The following is a 16,688-nucleotide window of genomic DNA, read 5'->3' as shown; positions in this document are numbered from 1 at the left end:
TAATTTCCTCAATGCATTTACCAAGAGCCTGTACAGGGCCTCGGTCTCCTGGTGACATTGTGATATATATTTGTGTGTCATCTGCATAGCTATGGTAGTTTATTTTGTTGTTCTTTATAATCTGTGCCAGTGGGAGCATGTAAATGTTAAACAGAAGGGGTCCCAGGATGGAACCTTGGGGAACTCCACATGTGATACTTGTCTGCTCAGATGTGAAGTTACCTATTGATACAAAGTATTTCCTGTTTTCTAAGTATGTTTTGAACCAGTTTAGTACAGTTCCTGAAAGACCTGTCCAGTTCTCCAGTCGTTTGAGTAATATGTTGTGGTCAACTGTATCAAATGCTGCACTGAGATCCAGTAAAACTAAGACTGACATTTTTCCACTGTCTGTATTCAGACATATGTCATTAAACACTTTGGTCAGAGCGGTTTCAGTGCTGTGGTTCTGTCTAAAACCTGACTGGAAGGCATCATAGCAGTTATTCTGTTGTAAGAAGTAATTGAGCTGTTGAGAAACTGCTTTTTCAATGATCTTACTTAAAAATGGAAGATTTGAGATCGGCCTGTAGTTGTTCATTTGTGTCTTGTCAAGATTGTCCTTTTTTAGTATAGGTTTTATTACAGCAGTTTTTAGTGATTCTGGAAACACACCTGATAATAAAGAAAAATTGACGATCTGTAACAGGTCTGACTCTAAAGTCTTTGAGACCTTTTTGAAAAAACTTGTTGGCAGGACATCTAAACAGCAAGAGGAGGAGTTCAGTTGACCTAAGATGTCCTCCAGGTCTTTGCTGTTAATCAGGTGAAACTGTTTCATGGTGTTTAAACAGTTTTTCGGTGGACACAGTACATATTCTGGATCTGCTGTTGATGTACCAATTGCTTGTCTAATCTTTTGGATTTTTTCTGTGAAGAATTTGGCAAAGTCATTGCAGGCCATGGTCGAATGAAGTTCAGCTGCCACTGACACAGGAGGGTTTGTGGATCGTTGAATGAAACGGATGAATTAATATTGGTTTGTAAAAATGCTGCAACTTCAGTGGTGTGGGACTGGTTTGGTTTTCGTCCGTCAGATACACAACAAAGCACAATTTTTGGTAGAGCATGCTAGCAGGCTGTCATTATTACCGTGTTTTTCGGAAAATAAGGCACACTTAAAATCAATCCTTTGATTTGATGAAAAATTGACAGGGCCCCTTATAATCCGGTGCGCCTTATGTATGAATTCTTGTTGTGCTTACTGACGTTGAACCGATTTTATGTGATACACGGTTAAAAAATCTGTCAAAAATGTTTTAGTACAACTTTGGTAAGCTATGAAGCCGCGCCGCTTAATGGATTGCTACCGTAGTCAGGAGCCTCGTACTGTGCTTCAACATAATATTACCGTATTGCGTGTGTATAACCTCTTTTTAAGTTTTGTAGATATTATATGGTTATGCTGAGGATATGTCGGACAATTTTCACTGGAAATGCCTTTTGGTTAAACTGTCAGCAAGGAATTTGCATTTGCACTGTTAAATTTTTATATAGCTTTAATGCACATAAAAAAACAGCTGCTTGTTTAAGTGAAAATACATTAATGGGGGCGGGGAGGGGGGGGGGGGGGGTTTGCACTTATAAAGTTGTGGCGTTGTAGAATATTTTGTCCAGTGTCAATTATATTGTCAGTTATATCATTATTACAAATTTTCAAATATATATCGTGATAAATATTTTTGGCCATATTGCCCTGCTCTAGTCAGTAGCAGAATAAGCTGTCTGGCATCGGCAGAGAAGACTTTCATGGGCACAACCCACGCACTCTACTCTGCTGCTCAACCCACAAATACATTTTCCTGATAAATGTGGCACCATTTAAGCAGAATAAAGAGACTTTCCAGCAGTATACGATACAAAAAATAATCAACCAAACACAAATGTCCTTACTTTTTGTGCTAAGTTTATAATTATTCCACAATTAGAGTGTCTGTAAACATCCCTTAGTTTGGTTTGGTGGTGCAATGCCCTGCAGGAAGAGACACTTTTTCAAAAATAATCCAGAAGTGCCTACTCTGCATAGACAATAAATGACATACGAATACTTTAAAGCAGCGGTCCCCAACCTTTTTTGCGCCACGGACCAGTTTAATGTCCGACAATATCTTCACGGACCGGCCATTGAGGTGTCGTGGGTAAATACAACTAAATAAAATGATATGACCAAAACAAAAACTGTGGTATTTTGCAAATATAATAATAAACGCAAATTCACCAAATACCAGTATTGGCAAAGATTAATGACAGAACAGGGATTGCATACTGTAAACTTCCCCAGGACAGCTAACCTGACTAGCTTTATTGTCCTGGAACATCTGTGTGTTTTTGTAGTGGTTGCTAGGCAGAGTTACAGCTATGCAAGCAAAAAAATAAATGACTATCCTGAGTGTTGTGGATAGCACGGATGCAGCTGTGGCTAAATCAATTTCATGTTAATGTACTGTATGAATCCTGTATAGATTGTTGCACGATACACACAATTTCTTTTTAAACTCAGGCTTATAGAACCTAACTTGTTATTTCAGTCACCGGGGAAGACTGTGAGTTTGCATGCCAGTGAGTGAGAAAGATTGTTATAGAAAGAGCAGGAGTCTCATGTCTGCATGAGCTGATCATAACCCAGATTCATTCATTTGTTTGTCTACTTCCTGAGTATTTACACTACAACTGCAGCTGCATTTCTAAATGTAACGAGCAGTTCAAACTGGTCACATGGATTTCATTTGGGTAGGCCAAAGGGGAACATGTTAGATGAATCAATATTCTTCATGTAATCATAGCTGCGATGATAAAGAACCCACCGGACACCCATTATTAGAATTGTTATTTCTGCATCACAGACCCTGAAAATAATTAAGCACGCTGTGAGTTTCTATTATGTAAATTCTTACCTTAAGTCTCTCAGACACTCCATCAGTAAAACTGATGGTGAACTCCTCCACTTTGGGCACCTTCAGCCGCTTCTTCTCTGTCTGGTACTCCGTGCGAGTTTTCACCACCACCTGGAAGAAGAAGAAGAGTCGAAATTAAAGCAGTTAAATACTCAAATCCTTCACTGAAGGCAGTGAAGGATTGATGGGTATTACCGTGGAAGGGAAAGATTAATTTATGTTTAGCGTTTTGCCACAAAGGTCTTACAAACTGCATTAAATGGCAGGAGGTTTCACCTGACAAAATCAGTTCATTCAGGTCAAGTGCAAAAAAAAGGTGACGGAGGAAACATGTTGGCTTAATAAAAACTGGACCAAAGTGCAGAATCATCCTCGGTTAACAATCTGTATCAAAACATATCCACATTCAGTAGACTGTAATGTACATTATGAAATATTTTGTCTAGAAAAAATATGCAACAGCCAGTAGGAAACATTCATTTACTAATATTCTGTTTGTTTCCCACTGCCTTCAAAATTAAAACCAATTGAAACCAGAAGGTCAGTAACATTGTAGCTGAATTCAAAGGTTAATGTAACGTGCAGAAAGAAAGTTGTGTTTTCTTACTAGTGGTTGGTTTTGTTGCACAAACTAATGAGAATTAAAGAAGTCAAGGAGACTTGAAAAGTCGATGCTATTAAATTAATGTCACTTCACTAAAATACAATCAACGCTGTAGGAGGAGTGGTGATGCCTTGACATACCAAAAGTTCATCAGTCCTTTGGCCGCATGAGCAAACAGCTGACAGATGGCGTGAATATCATTGATCATCTAATTACAATGCAGTGTTGTACCTGTCTGTGGTCCTGAAATTCATCTGCATATTAACAGGACACGTAGCACCCCCTTCAATATTGCTGCAGACTGAGGCCTGATTCAGACTTCTGTGGGGAATCTTTGTAGAGTCTACAATGTAACCTCTGTAAGTGGTCAACGTTGTTTATGCTTGCGCAGGTTCGTTACATGTTCATTACCATGTTGTCATGTCCTGATGCTTCATACGTGGTGCCAGCCAACAGACAAAAATAAAATGTTGGGTCCTTACTGTTTGTTGTGGTCAGTTTTCTTTTTCTTTTAGGGGTAAAGATATTTGTCCCTCGTTTTTTTTTCCACGTTTTTGTTCAGTCCCTCACATCCAATCTCCCTCCAGGAATCTACAGACATTTGTGAGTCCTTATATTGATGCTGTGGTTTTTATTCCTTATACTGGGCTGATGATTGTTATTCTCTCACTGATAAATTCAAAAACTGTGGCGAAAAGGTAGTCAGAAATGCACATGAGGAATCCACTGGGCTGAACAGGCCAATCACAGTAGCGTTGCTCCGTTGATGCATCATGCAGTTACATTTCTCAGGAGGTGCTAGTCAGGTTATGTTTTACGTTACGGCATAGATTTCCCACTGAAGCATAAATGGGATGTAAGCACTCCCCTCATGGCAACGTCACTCTCCAGCAGCAGCAGCCTCCCCCAGAAGGAAAACTCACACCCAAAGTAAAGGACCCAGGACCATTTATTGTCCAATATCCAGTGCCCATGTCTTAGCAGATCTGAGCTGTTTAAAGGCATGAGGAAGACCTACTCAATATTAGACAGGTAGTTTTAATGTTGTGGCTGGTCAGTGTAAAACACAAAATTCAGAAGCTCTTCCGAGATATTTTGACAGAGACATTTTCTTGGTCATAAAGTAACAAATCTTATGGTAATAACATTATAATATTGTGCTTAGCGCTTCCTCTACAAACTAATCCTATTCCTGTATAAAGATATGACAAAGAAGTCACCCCCCCACCCCAAGTTATGTTTTCTCTGTTAAAGGCATAATTGTCATGAAGTCATTGTCAGGAAGTTTGGACAAAGGCACATCTTTCTAACCAGCAGCAGGTTAAAGGGTTAGAAAATTCGATTCAGTTCAATTTTATTTATTCAGCGCCAACACAACAGTCACCTCAATGCACTTTATATTGTAAGGTAGATCCTACAATAATACATACAGAGAAAAACCCAACAATGATATGACTCCCTATGAGCAAGCACTTTGGTGACAGTGGGAAGGAAAAACTCCCTTTTAACAGGAAGAAACCTCCAGCAGAACCAGGCTCAGGGAGGGGCGGGGCCATCTGCTGTGACCAGTTGGGGTCAAGAGTGCCGGCTGATATTAGACAGTGTATGAGATGACAGCACATCAGTCAACTTTTCAATAATTATATTCTAAGGCAACAATGTTAGCTCTCTTATTTTGGCGCTGAATTAAACCTTGGATTTGGAAAGCTCATATCAGACACCTGTTACCGCTTACTAAGCTGTCTTGCTACTTTCTGCTGGCAGCTAGAGCAAAACAAAAGAAACAAAAAACTGTCCCAGTAGTGTCAATTTTGCACTCCTCAAGCAAACAGGTTTGGAGCTGTAGTCCAAACAGAGTGTTCAAAGCTCTGGTTTGTTTTCAGACTTCCAGTTGTGTTGTAGGAGGTCCACGTTCAAAACATGTGGGAGGAGAAAGCAGATGGGATTTCCTTAGTAACATAGGAATTACAGCTGAGCTTCTCTTGATGAAGATATCAACCCACGCACACTCAAACATAAAAAAAACCCGTTTGCATTGCAAGTCACACTTCTGCAGTACTGCCTGGCTGAACGCACATGTATAAGCAGTTCTTAAGATTGTCTGGAGGCTATATTTGCACAGTCCCCTCTTGCTAGATTTGATTCCTCTGTGGTGCTTTTTGTGGCCCTGGTGTAAATGAACAACAAAAGAGGTGCATTTTACCAGGTTGCATGCACTTCACCACTGCAATTACTAAAAAGACTAAGTGTCCCTACTGTTTTTGTGCGTTTCCTGTATACTAATGCACAGAAGACAGGGCAGGGAATAGAGTACAAATGACAGAGCAGAGGAGAGCTGGATGGAGAGGAAAAAAAAGAACAAGAACAATGTCTCAGTGTCCTTGAGGCTAATTGTGCTGCCTCTGAGCGGCTCTCCGTCACTTTGAGACAAAGCCAGAAACTGCTGCGCACACAAACTGGCTCCACTATCTGAATAACAAAGCTGTCAGTTGGCTGTAGAAGCCTCTTATCTAACAGTTGAAGGCCGCAGTAGGTGTACTGAATACTGCGCATTTGATTGGACCCCTGAGGCGCTTGTGCCCCAAGGCTTTCCACGCAGTAACACCAGACGTCAGGCTTGCCATAGTTGTAACTAATGTCTCAATTTTGGCTCAACTTTCCCATTCTCCAACTCATTTCACAATAACATGCTCGCAGCCTCTAGGCTCAAACACACCAGCGTTTTATTTTGCTTCATTACTCTTTCCCCTTCTCTAAATCTCACTCCTTTATTTCATATTACCTAATGAAGTGGCCATCAGTCAACATTGCCTCATTTACACAGCTGTTAGCTGTCAGCCAGCTCGTAGATATCCCCTGAACTTAGTGGCACCATCTCTGATCAGACAGGTCTAAATACTCTTTGGGAAACCTTAAATTTATGAACAGAAAAATCTTATTACTAACACTGGATGTAAATGTGTATAAATAATGCAGATGTGATATGAAGACTGAAAAAAAAGCAATTGCAGCTTGCATTATTATCATTGTGCATGAGCAGCCTTTTATTTCTTTATGTTAGTAGTATGATTGTGCACTTTTTTTGGCAAAGCCTGCAGTGAAGTGTTTGCGATAGCAGTGAAAGTCAGGTAGCTGGCCAAAATTAAATATCTCAGCAAATATCAGATTTTCATGAAGCACATAAACCAATGTGGCTTTGGTGAAGCCTTGTCTTTTTCTTTTTTTTCCATTTGAAGAAATAAATATGACAGCTATAAAGTGGAACACCACAAAATGCTGTAGGGATGCTTATCAGAAGATCTTTCAACAATCAAAGAACCATTCAGAGGTGGACTGTCCTGCTGCATAACCCAAGTGAACTTTAGCATCAGGGCACGAACTGATGATCAGACACTGTCCTTCAGGAATTTCTGGTAGAGAGTGGAATTAATGGTTTCATCACTTGCAACAAGTCTTCCAGGTCCTGAAGTCTTTTTTGGTCAGCAGTGGTTTTTGCCTTGGATCTTTTCCATTTATGCCATTTTTGCCCAGTCTCTTTCTTATATTAAATTAAGAACGCTGACCTTAACTGAGGCAAGTGAGGCCTTTTACATGACTTGATGAATTTCAGTAGGCTGTTTTGGGAAGGTGTTCACTGTTCCAAGTTTTCTCCTTTTGTGGATAAAGGCTTTCACTATAGAGTCCCAAATTTTTAGAACTGGCTTTGAAACCCTTTCCAGAATAATAGAAGCCATTACTTTGTTTCTTTAAATCATAGTACGATCTGTTGCTCTTTTAGCCTATTTAAGGGATTTCTTGATTCAACAGGTCTGGCAATAATCAGAGTTGGACATGGCTCATAACATTGAACTCAGCTATGCAATTAATTCATGATTTGACAAGAGAGGGCAATTACTTTTTCACATATGGCCAGGATTTTTTGTATTCACACAGATTAATCTCTATTATTATTATTCTTTTATTATCTTAAACATTTAAGTGTGACTTAGAAATCAGGAAGGGGTCAAATATTTGGTACAGGTAGCTGGTACATGAAAAAACGTATTCAGTGGGAGATCACACAACCCATTTAGTCCCTTGTAGTTGTACTATTGTACTATTATTACTGTTTATGATGGTACTTCTCTGTCTCAGCAGTGGTGCAGCACATCCTGCAGTTTTGGTAACACACTCCTGTAAGTGTGGAAACACAATTTTAATTTCCAGAATACCAGCGTTGCACGTTAACACCGTTTTATCCAAATTTTGAGTCTTATTTATCAGTTTGTATATAAAAAATATTTATTTTAGCTATTAATATTTCATTCCTTCTACTGCATCTGTGAATAAAATTTCAAATTAAACCACCGTATTAAAAATACATCACCATGAGTTTTCTGTTTTTAATATATCACTGGCAGGCGCTTCTATATCTGGAAGAGGCGGATTAATGATTCCCCCACCTACATGGGTACAGCCTCTCCAGCAATTTCCTTTGAGAATCTATTTACAGATATCAAATTAGTCATGTATATTTTATGTAAACATCCTGTTTCACTGTGACCTTTTAATACTTCTGTGTCTGACTCAAGAGTCACTTTTAGATATGTAATATATCTCTGTGCATTAAGCTGATGATTGCCTCACAATGTGACGATGGACACTTTGGTTGCCAACAGAATTTATAGATATGTGGGGTTTTTTTGAAAACACACGTTTCTATATTTGAGTGAAGGAGCAAGTGATTGAATAAGGCACGAAGAAGTATATGAAGTGCATTTCAGAAAAGATGGCTTAAGCTCATCAAACTCAGCCTGCCAATCTCTCTTTGTGTCTCTCTATCGTTCCATCTCCAGTCACAGTATTATTATTTTTTCTTTTTTTCAGATTTGATATCCCCTGTGGAAAAGCTGTCAGAACATTTCTTCTTTGCCCATCTTCCCAGTATGTGAGACCTGTTATCGCAGTGAACGCTGTTTCGTTTTTCATCCCTAAGAACTGAGCTGTGGGAGAGAGTTGGTCTTTGGTGAAGTTTAGCGTGGAAAGCAGCTGTAGATACATTTTTGACACCTTTGATTCTTCGGGATTCCTTGTGATAAAAATAATTCATGAAAACCATTAAAAATAGAGAAGAACATTTGTACAACATGAGTTATAACAGGATGAACTGATGTTAAAATCAAGACGATTAATATTTAATTTAAATGACAGCAGACATTCATGTTGGCACATTTTTTATCTTAACTAGTTAAAATAAGGTAAATCTGTTATAACGTTACTTTTGTTTTTTACCTGCTGGATCAGGAGCCTATATTATCTTTAAATCTATTTACATTTTTTTTAAAATATGGTCTTCAACACATAAATACAGGGATCTCTGCAAATCAAATCTGAGTACTTCATACTACAATGCACTTCATTACTTAAACCTGTCCAAGTCCTGGCTAATGCAAAAATGTATTCAGCGAATCAAATGGCAGAAATTCAAGTATATAAGAATTCCAAACATGGTTAAGACAACCTGCTGAAATTTTAACTGAATTAAGGGAATTAATAGGGAACAAAGGTGATTTAAGTGACTGTAAACATAGCATGGTTGTTGGTACTTAACAGGCTCGGCTGAGTTTTTCAGAAATTTGTGATTGTTAGGGATTTTCCTACACGACCATCTCGAAGGTTTATGGAGAACGATCCATAAAAAGAGAAAAAGTGAGCAGTAGTTCTCTGGGTGAAAAAGCCTTATTGATGTCCAAGGTCAACAGAGAATAGCCAGACTACTTCAAGTTAATAAAAAGGCAATAGAAACTCAAATAACCGCTTGTTACATCCATGTAGGGATGTCATCAGAACTTAAGAGTAAAATTCTTTAAATGTGACTGCACTTGTTTTTATTTGGTCCTGGAGGTACAGAGGCAGGCAACTCATCAAAGTCAAAAAACAGAAGAATGTAAAAATGTTGCCTGGTTTAAAGAGTCACAGTTTCTGCTGTGACGATGGTAGGGTCATCTGAATTGGCAGGTAACGAGCATGGATCATGCTTTTTATAAACAATTCAGGCTCATGGTGTAATGGCATGGGGGATATGTTCTTGGCATACTTACTACCAACTGAGCATGGTTTTAACACCACAGCCTACCTGAGCATTATCCACCCTTTTATCACCACAGCTGTTTAGTTCATATGTTCATATGAAAATAAAAATCTTAACCATGGCGACCTATGAAAGAAAAGCTTTGCACCATTACCATGACCCAACAATTACTGGGGCTCAATCCTCAATCCTCTGTTAGCCTGTCAGAGTGAGTACTGCTGGTCCTCTTATCAGGAAAGTAAGAGCAGCTATTTGCATTCCCCAGCATCTGAGGTAGAAATCAATCTGTGGTTACACAGACAGAATATAAACCAGCAGGGCTTTAAATCCGGAGGTGCAAGAGTCCAACCAACCAGCAGCACTGCAGTACTGTTGGATTACACAGTGGAAAGAAAGCATGAGCCCCGAATGGCTGCTACAGTATAAAATAAACACAAAACTGTTGAAGGCTGAACATGCATACATGTATTTCATTCATTTAAATACTGAAGATAAACTCATACTGTCTATTATTTTGCATGAATTTAATGATCCTCAGGTCTCCTTAAGGTATTCTTCAACTAACTAGTGTTCAGTCAAAGCAGTACCAGCTGTTCACTCTATAGTGATGGTAAACCCACTGTTATCCTTTTTTATGACTGTTTCCCAACATGTTATGACAGATGATGGACAAAATGATTAATTTCTTCATTTGGGAAATACTCTATATGGAATCTAAATCTAATCATAAACAAAAAAAGGTTTCTAAATGATCCCCCGCTAAAGCTCGCTATTCAAACTGTTAAACAAAAAACAGACTGTGTAGGCTTTGCGTTTCATCTGATCTGGCCTACAGCCTCTATGCACATCCAGCCAGATAAACGTGTAAAAAATGTATTTATAATCTGTGGCGATTTGGCAAATTAACATGAGCGATGGTTCATCTGGTTAGGAGGCCCAAAGCCGTCACAACGCATAAGAAATCATCCACTGATCCATTACTGATTTGACTGCCTGATGGAGGGTTCTCAATACCAGGAATTCCTCTTTAATTTATGAGGATAAGAACAAAGAATCGCAAAAAGAAAGAACGAGACTTGAAAGCGTCTCTGAAGTAACTGAGGGAAGTGAGAACAATAAAAGAATGAGGATGTGTGTTAAACAGGACGAGAGTGATTGTAAGTCTCTTACTGCCTTTGAAGCAAGTCTTGGTAGCTTAGCTTTGTTCTTAGAGGAATGATAAACAGAAGCGATCTGCTCTCTCTCAGAGTCAGTCCACCTCTTGCCACCCTCCTCTGGTTGTTGTTGTTGATTTTCTTTCAAACTACCAGAAATCCAATCAAGATATTGGTGGCCCAGCAGAGGCCGTGATGCATCTCTGCCCAAATGAAATCAAATCGAATGCTTTTCTAATGCCTCAGCAGCATTTTCCTTCCATGCGTTGGTGTGCCTGTAAGTGTATGAACTTTACTGTCATAAAGTTACCCCGCCCCTGCAAAAATCTGCAAATATCCCCGAGTAACCCTGTAGCCGGCAAGGTCACATACTCATCAGACAGGGATCAGGGGGAAAACAGCTGGACTCGTATTTGTAAAGCCGCTCACAACTGCACCGCTGATGTGGGGTACTAGTCGGGTCACATGACCTACTAAAACCTCGCTTTGGCTTTAAAGGACAAAGAGAGCAAAACTGGTCTCAGATCAGATTTTGAGAGAATGATAAAAGCTGATTACCAGTGAACTCTTTCTGGATAGGGCAAGTGGCAAAAACAGCAACCCAGTATTCAGTGAGATTATGAAAGCCTGTCGCCGCAATGAGTCTACAGTTTCTGATTTAGACAAAGGAATGTTTTCCTAAAGATATAATCAACGTCAAATAACAAAATGATTACCAGTATAGGTTCCTTTACTCAAAAAAGGTAATGTATTACACTTCCTGTCATTTTTTAAAACTTTACATTACTTAATGACTCCCTGAATAATGTAATTCTTTACACTACTTGTTGCATTACTGTGGATTAAGGCCTTTAAATCTTTGTGAATATTTTATTATTAATGAAGTCATTCACATCAACTGCATAAATCCGCAGCACAAATTTACAGCATTTGTAGCTCGATTTTTCAGATTTTTCAGATCAAAATAAACAGATCTGACCAATCAGACCACTGCATTTGGGAACATGTGTATTCATACCTCATGACACCAGTATTGAATATTCATCCATCTATTTTCTTCTGCTTATTCACATGGGCAGCAGCATAAGCAGAAAAGCCCAGACCTCCCTCTCCCTAGCCACATCCTCCAGCAACACCAAGACCAAGGCACTCCAGGCCAGCCAAGAGATATAATCTCTCCAGCGTGTCCTGGGTCTGCCTCAGTACCTCCTCTGACTGGGACATGCCCGGAACACCTTGTCAGATGCTCAAACCACCTCAACTGGCTCTTTTTGATGTGGAGCAGTAGCGGCTCTATTCTGAGTGCTGGATGGCTGAACTCCACACCCTGTCTCTAAGGGCGAGGCCAGCCACCCTTTGGAGAAAGCTCATTTCTACCACTTGTATCTACAACCTCATTCTTTCAGTCACTACCCAAAGCTCGTGACCATAGGTGAAGGTAAGAACGTAGAACGACCATTAAATCGAGATCTCCTGCTCCCCTTGCTCGTGAACAAGACTCTGAGTTACGTTAGGGTCCACTAGGAGCAGTAACTCGTACCTGACATAGAGTCGGCACTCCACCCTTTTCCAACTGAAGACCATGGCCTCAGACTTGGAGACATGGAAATAGTAAAATAACACAATTTTGCCACAGACTCATAGCTGGATGTTGCTCGAGGTCAATCAGCTCCCTGAAAAAAAATTTTCTGCCTCCTAAAATGTGGTCTCAGCTCTGCCAAGAGTTCAAACTGCCCCACTGATATCCTGAAATATGCATGAACGCAACCGTGTTTCGGCTTCAACTCTTGGAGAAAACCATGAAATTCTCAATGCTACTGCCTTCTCGTGAGAATTAGATGAACCCAGAATCTCGGTTTCTTCCTTTTCTTGTTCAGAAACATCACAACCAGCTTAATATGGCTTGTTTTTGATGTTCTTTTATTCACAATGTGTTTTCTGAGGTCGAATTTCCTTCTGTAGCACAATGTGTTGTACACTTTACACAACGAGTTTGGATCTGAAACATTCAGAATTCTATGTTGTTTTTTTGCAGCACACTTGGTGTGTTAACAATATAAACTGTAGAGTACAGCATGACATGCTGGTACAAATCCCTATCCTAATGAGGACATACACATGGTCTGTCTTTGATTGTTTAACTTTTAAACCAAAGTCAACGACACAATATTGAAAATCAGCCTAAAGGGACTTTTAAGTGATTGCTACAGTGACTCTGTCCAAAAAAAGGTAGAAATGGATGCTACATGGCTACAAGTCAGACTGCTCATCACTGTTGTTGTTTATGATCAGGCTCTGGCTGCTGGACTAGACTCCGCATACCCTCAGCTTTAATGTCACTTTGGGTTCTTTGCTAGCTTTGTGTTAGCATGCCGTGCAAATGCTTGCAAAGAGCCAATGCTGTGTTAGCAGTACAGTGCCGCTGTTTCTGTCCTGGGTGCAGCTTACATTTTACCACCGTGCTCTGGTATTTTTGTACAATGAAAATGAAGGTAATTCTCAGACCTATACTCCTCAAAAGTCAAACACTGCTCCACCATTTTCTTCCTCCCTGCTAAACTGAAAACAGCCGATTATAGTGCAGGTGTGCAGGAAGAAAAGGGCGCATTTTATGTATTTGTGTGCAAATCGTGAAATAACGTAATGTTATTTAATCAACGCGTGGTACTGAAAAAAATAGCAATGTGATTAATTTGTAATCTATTACACCCAACACTGGTGATAACAATGAGAAACAAGCTGTCTGGTCCTCTGTGCTTTCCAGAGCTGAATAGCATAGATTCAGCTTAATGTTATCAGTCTGACCCACAGTTTGACTGCTTTGGGTCTCATGTGCAAGATTGGTGCAAATCAGGAACTCCAAAGAAAAGGGACTCCAAATGAATTATAAAGTTGTTTCATAAGAGCTTAAAATATAAACAGATGAATTTTCTAGAGATTTCATCAAATAAGCTTATAATATAGGCTAATGTGCTGTATGTAGAACTTGAATTAAATTAACTGCATTAGCAATCATCAACACCCCCCCCCCCCCCCCCATAAAATCTGATGTCTAATTAAAAATTTCATTATTTCTTCGCTTCTCTTGCATTCATGCATCACTTACCAGGAGGAAAATTCTCACACTTACAGCTCCAAACAAATGCTAAGATTAAGCAGCAAATTGACCTTTCCAACTCCCACACTGTCCTGACTGTTAACAAATGGATCCACTTTCGCTTGCATAGTGACAGATTAAAAGCAACACACACACACACACAAAAAAAACTTGCCACGGTTTTGTTTGCTTAGTGTCCAAATGCACAAATGAGCACAAAATAAATGAGCACACGGAGGGGCTGAACTAACAATTTCCCAGTCCTGGGAGCAAGCCGGCAAAATCTGCATCAGCTGTCAGCAGATTTATCCAAAAGCAGCAAGCAAATGCAATTTTTGTGGATGCATCTCCTGAGGCATGTAAAAACTCAAAAACAAAGCCAAACAGAAAAGAAAATACATTTTAAAAAAAACTGCAAGCCATCCTGTTTGACCTCTTTTCCTCTTAAATGTCAACAGCAATAAGTCACTGGATGGGGACTTATACTCAACTCAGGTTATTCTCTCTGTCAGTCTCCCTTTTCAGGTAATCAATATAAGACATATTTGTGTAGTCACACAGTACAGTAATACAGCAATGTATGTGCACAGTGTGCGTGAGTGTGTATGTGTGTGCAAAGGCAGCTTCATCTACAGTACGTAGCAGTGTTGGTGAATCTGCTGGGACTGATTTAATCAGAGTAAAATGACTGACAGCTCTACTAAGAACGTCGTTTCACAAACTGGTGACAGACACGACCCGTCACTCACGCACACGTGCACGCTCGCGCCGCCTTTGTTGTAAGTATGCGCTGCTAGAATTCCCGCAAGCACAACCGTGAATGAAATTGCAAGTGTGTGCTCGTGTGTGTGTGTGTTAGCACAGTGAATGGCAGGTCTCCTGAGTTAACAGGTAAATGAAATGGAAAGCGACTCTGTGCTTCCCTCAGCAGAATCCGCGCTGTGGGGTTCAGGCTGTGCTATCTGTTTTGCTGCGCAGCAGGCCAAACGGGAGCTCGTTTCATCCGGTGGAGTTTGTGTGTGTACGCTCAAAAATTTAAACCCTTTGTTAACGCATTTTTCAAAAAACGGGGTGACCATGATGTGAAGAACACAAGCACAGCTAAACTTCAAATTTAAACGCACAGCATAAGCCACTTAAATTTGCCACATACGGTATAAACGTCCGGAGAAATGACATCTCCCTTAATGGGAATATTCCAGCTATGGAAGCCAGACACTTATTAACATCGTCAGCTGTTATGCAGCAACATTTTCACTCATTTGTCGTCGTAATTCTGGCCATTTCTGGCTGTGTAGCTCCAATATTGACTCTCTCTGAGCTCAGATGTTCTCCAGAGGGAAATATCCAGCTCCTAAATGCTCCACTCTACCACCAGCTAGTTGCTTCGTGTCTGTCATTCAGTGATGTGAATAAAGTACATTTGGTTGTTAGAGGCTTTTCACTAAAAATGGCTAAACAGCAACTAAATAGGGGGGATTAATCATGCCATAAAGCTCCTTACAGCTACACATGAAGCTGATAGCTCTCTGTTGGTTTACCAACTCCAATAAAATACAAAAATATGGAGTTACAGTCCAAAATTATGGATTTATTTCACAAAATGTATCTAATTTGATTTGTTTTTACTTCTACAATTCATTGGTCACTTGGTGAGAGGAGAAATATGGATTAATATAGCTGAAAAATGTTCATCCTCACATCCAAACAGCGAAACAAACAATCCACAATAAAGCTTTCATGTGTGCAAAAAGTGACAATGAGCTCGCCTTGCTGCCTAATTCCATTAATTCTTATAATGCGCAATCAGTGCTGCTCTCTCTTCCAACCCGGCACATACACCAATCGGCGCTGCACTGCCACCATGGTAACTGGATTAACGAGCGGCGGCGCAGTTACTATGGGATGTCAAGATGACAAATGACAGTCTGTCTGGCACCAAATCTGTCTCCTAATCTCAGCTGGAAGACAAAGGACATGGCTGGGAGACAGATGAGATGAATGAATGTGTGAATAAATGGAGAAAGAAAACATAATACACAAACACACACACACACACACGGATGGCAAATAAAAGTAAAAATCAACATAATATAAATCAACGTGATTTTGAGACATTTAGTGACCCATTGTGAACTACAAATATGAGGTCCTGCAATCCTGGGATAACAGGAGACCACCTCCATCAGGAGTGTAATACTTCCTCACCAGATAAAGGTGAACACTCACATCAACTTTGTATTGATCTGCAGTGATCCTCCCCTTAAGAGGGTGGGGGGACAAGTGGTTTCAAACAATAACAGCAAAATGCCTCCTACAGCTTAACAGAGCCATTATATCACCTTTTTTTTCCTTTGCTGTGTTTGTCTGTGTGTGGGAGGACGGCACAGGTCAAAAGCACTGAGGCAATGGCAGCCAAGGCAGATTTGGGAAGAAGATGCACAGAAGCTGGTGGGCAGTCTCTCACCTTGTCAGGTGCTTGGCTCTGGAGGCTGCCAACATCCAGTGGAGTGATGAGGGGCACATTCTGAAAGCCGTCCTCCACGCTCACAGGTTTGGCGCCTTTGTCCTGCAGATTACTCCCCAGCTTCACCATCTTCAGCCTTTAGTATTCCTTTATTTCCCCGAAGCCTGCTTCTGAAAAGAGGAAGTTTTGCACCTTTACAGTCTCTCAGGTCAATGAAAGCTGGCAAACGCAGGCTGATTGATGGAGATGATTTTTAATGAAATGGTGAATAAAAATGTTGAATTAAGCGGAGTGTAGCTGTGAGGCAGCTTACGCACAAAAAAAGTGCTCAAATAATGCCTGAATGATTGATTAGTGAATGAT

The 16,688-nt window shown here is 40.1% G+C and overlaps 1 protein-coding gene and 1 long non-coding RNA gene across 3 annotated transcripts in view; both read right to left on the bottom strand.

Annotated features, from left to right (window-relative positions):
* LOC146510172 (uncharacterized) overlaps positions 1-16,688 on the bottom strand; it is a 183,163-nt gene that overhangs the window by 84,141 nt on the left and 82,334 nt on the right. The window lies entirely within an intron of this gene.
* The window catches only part of nsg2 (neuronal vesicle trafficking associated 2), a 49,402-nt gene that overhangs the window by 32,062 nt on the left and 652 nt on the right, over positions 1-16,688 (bottom strand). The window contains exons 2-3 of one of the 2 annotated variants that reach the window (XM_085174203.1): positions 16,326-16,492; positions 2,934-3,044 (exon numbers count right to left, since the gene is read on the bottom strand). In XM_085174203.1, coding sequence (XP_085030329.1) covers positions 2,934-3,044; positions 16,326-16,454 — 240 coding nt within the window. In that variant the 5' untranslated portion in view covers positions 16,455-16,492. Of the gene's footprint in view, positions 1-2,933; positions 3,045-16,325; positions 16,496-16,688 lie in introns of both variants that reach the window. The other variant, XM_085174202.1, reaches the window with a different exon arrangement.

The sequence above is a fragment of the Neolamprologus multifasciatus genome, chromosome 10, assembly GCF_963576455.1.
Source record: "Neolamprologus multifasciatus chromosome 10, fNeoMul1.2, whole genome shotgun sequence".
NCBI lineage: Eukaryota > Metazoa > Chordata > Actinopteri > Cichliformes > Cichlidae > Neolamprologus > Neolamprologus multifasciatus.
Note: the sequence above shows the minus strand (reverse complement) of the source record. Positions and strands in the feature narration are given on the sequence as shown.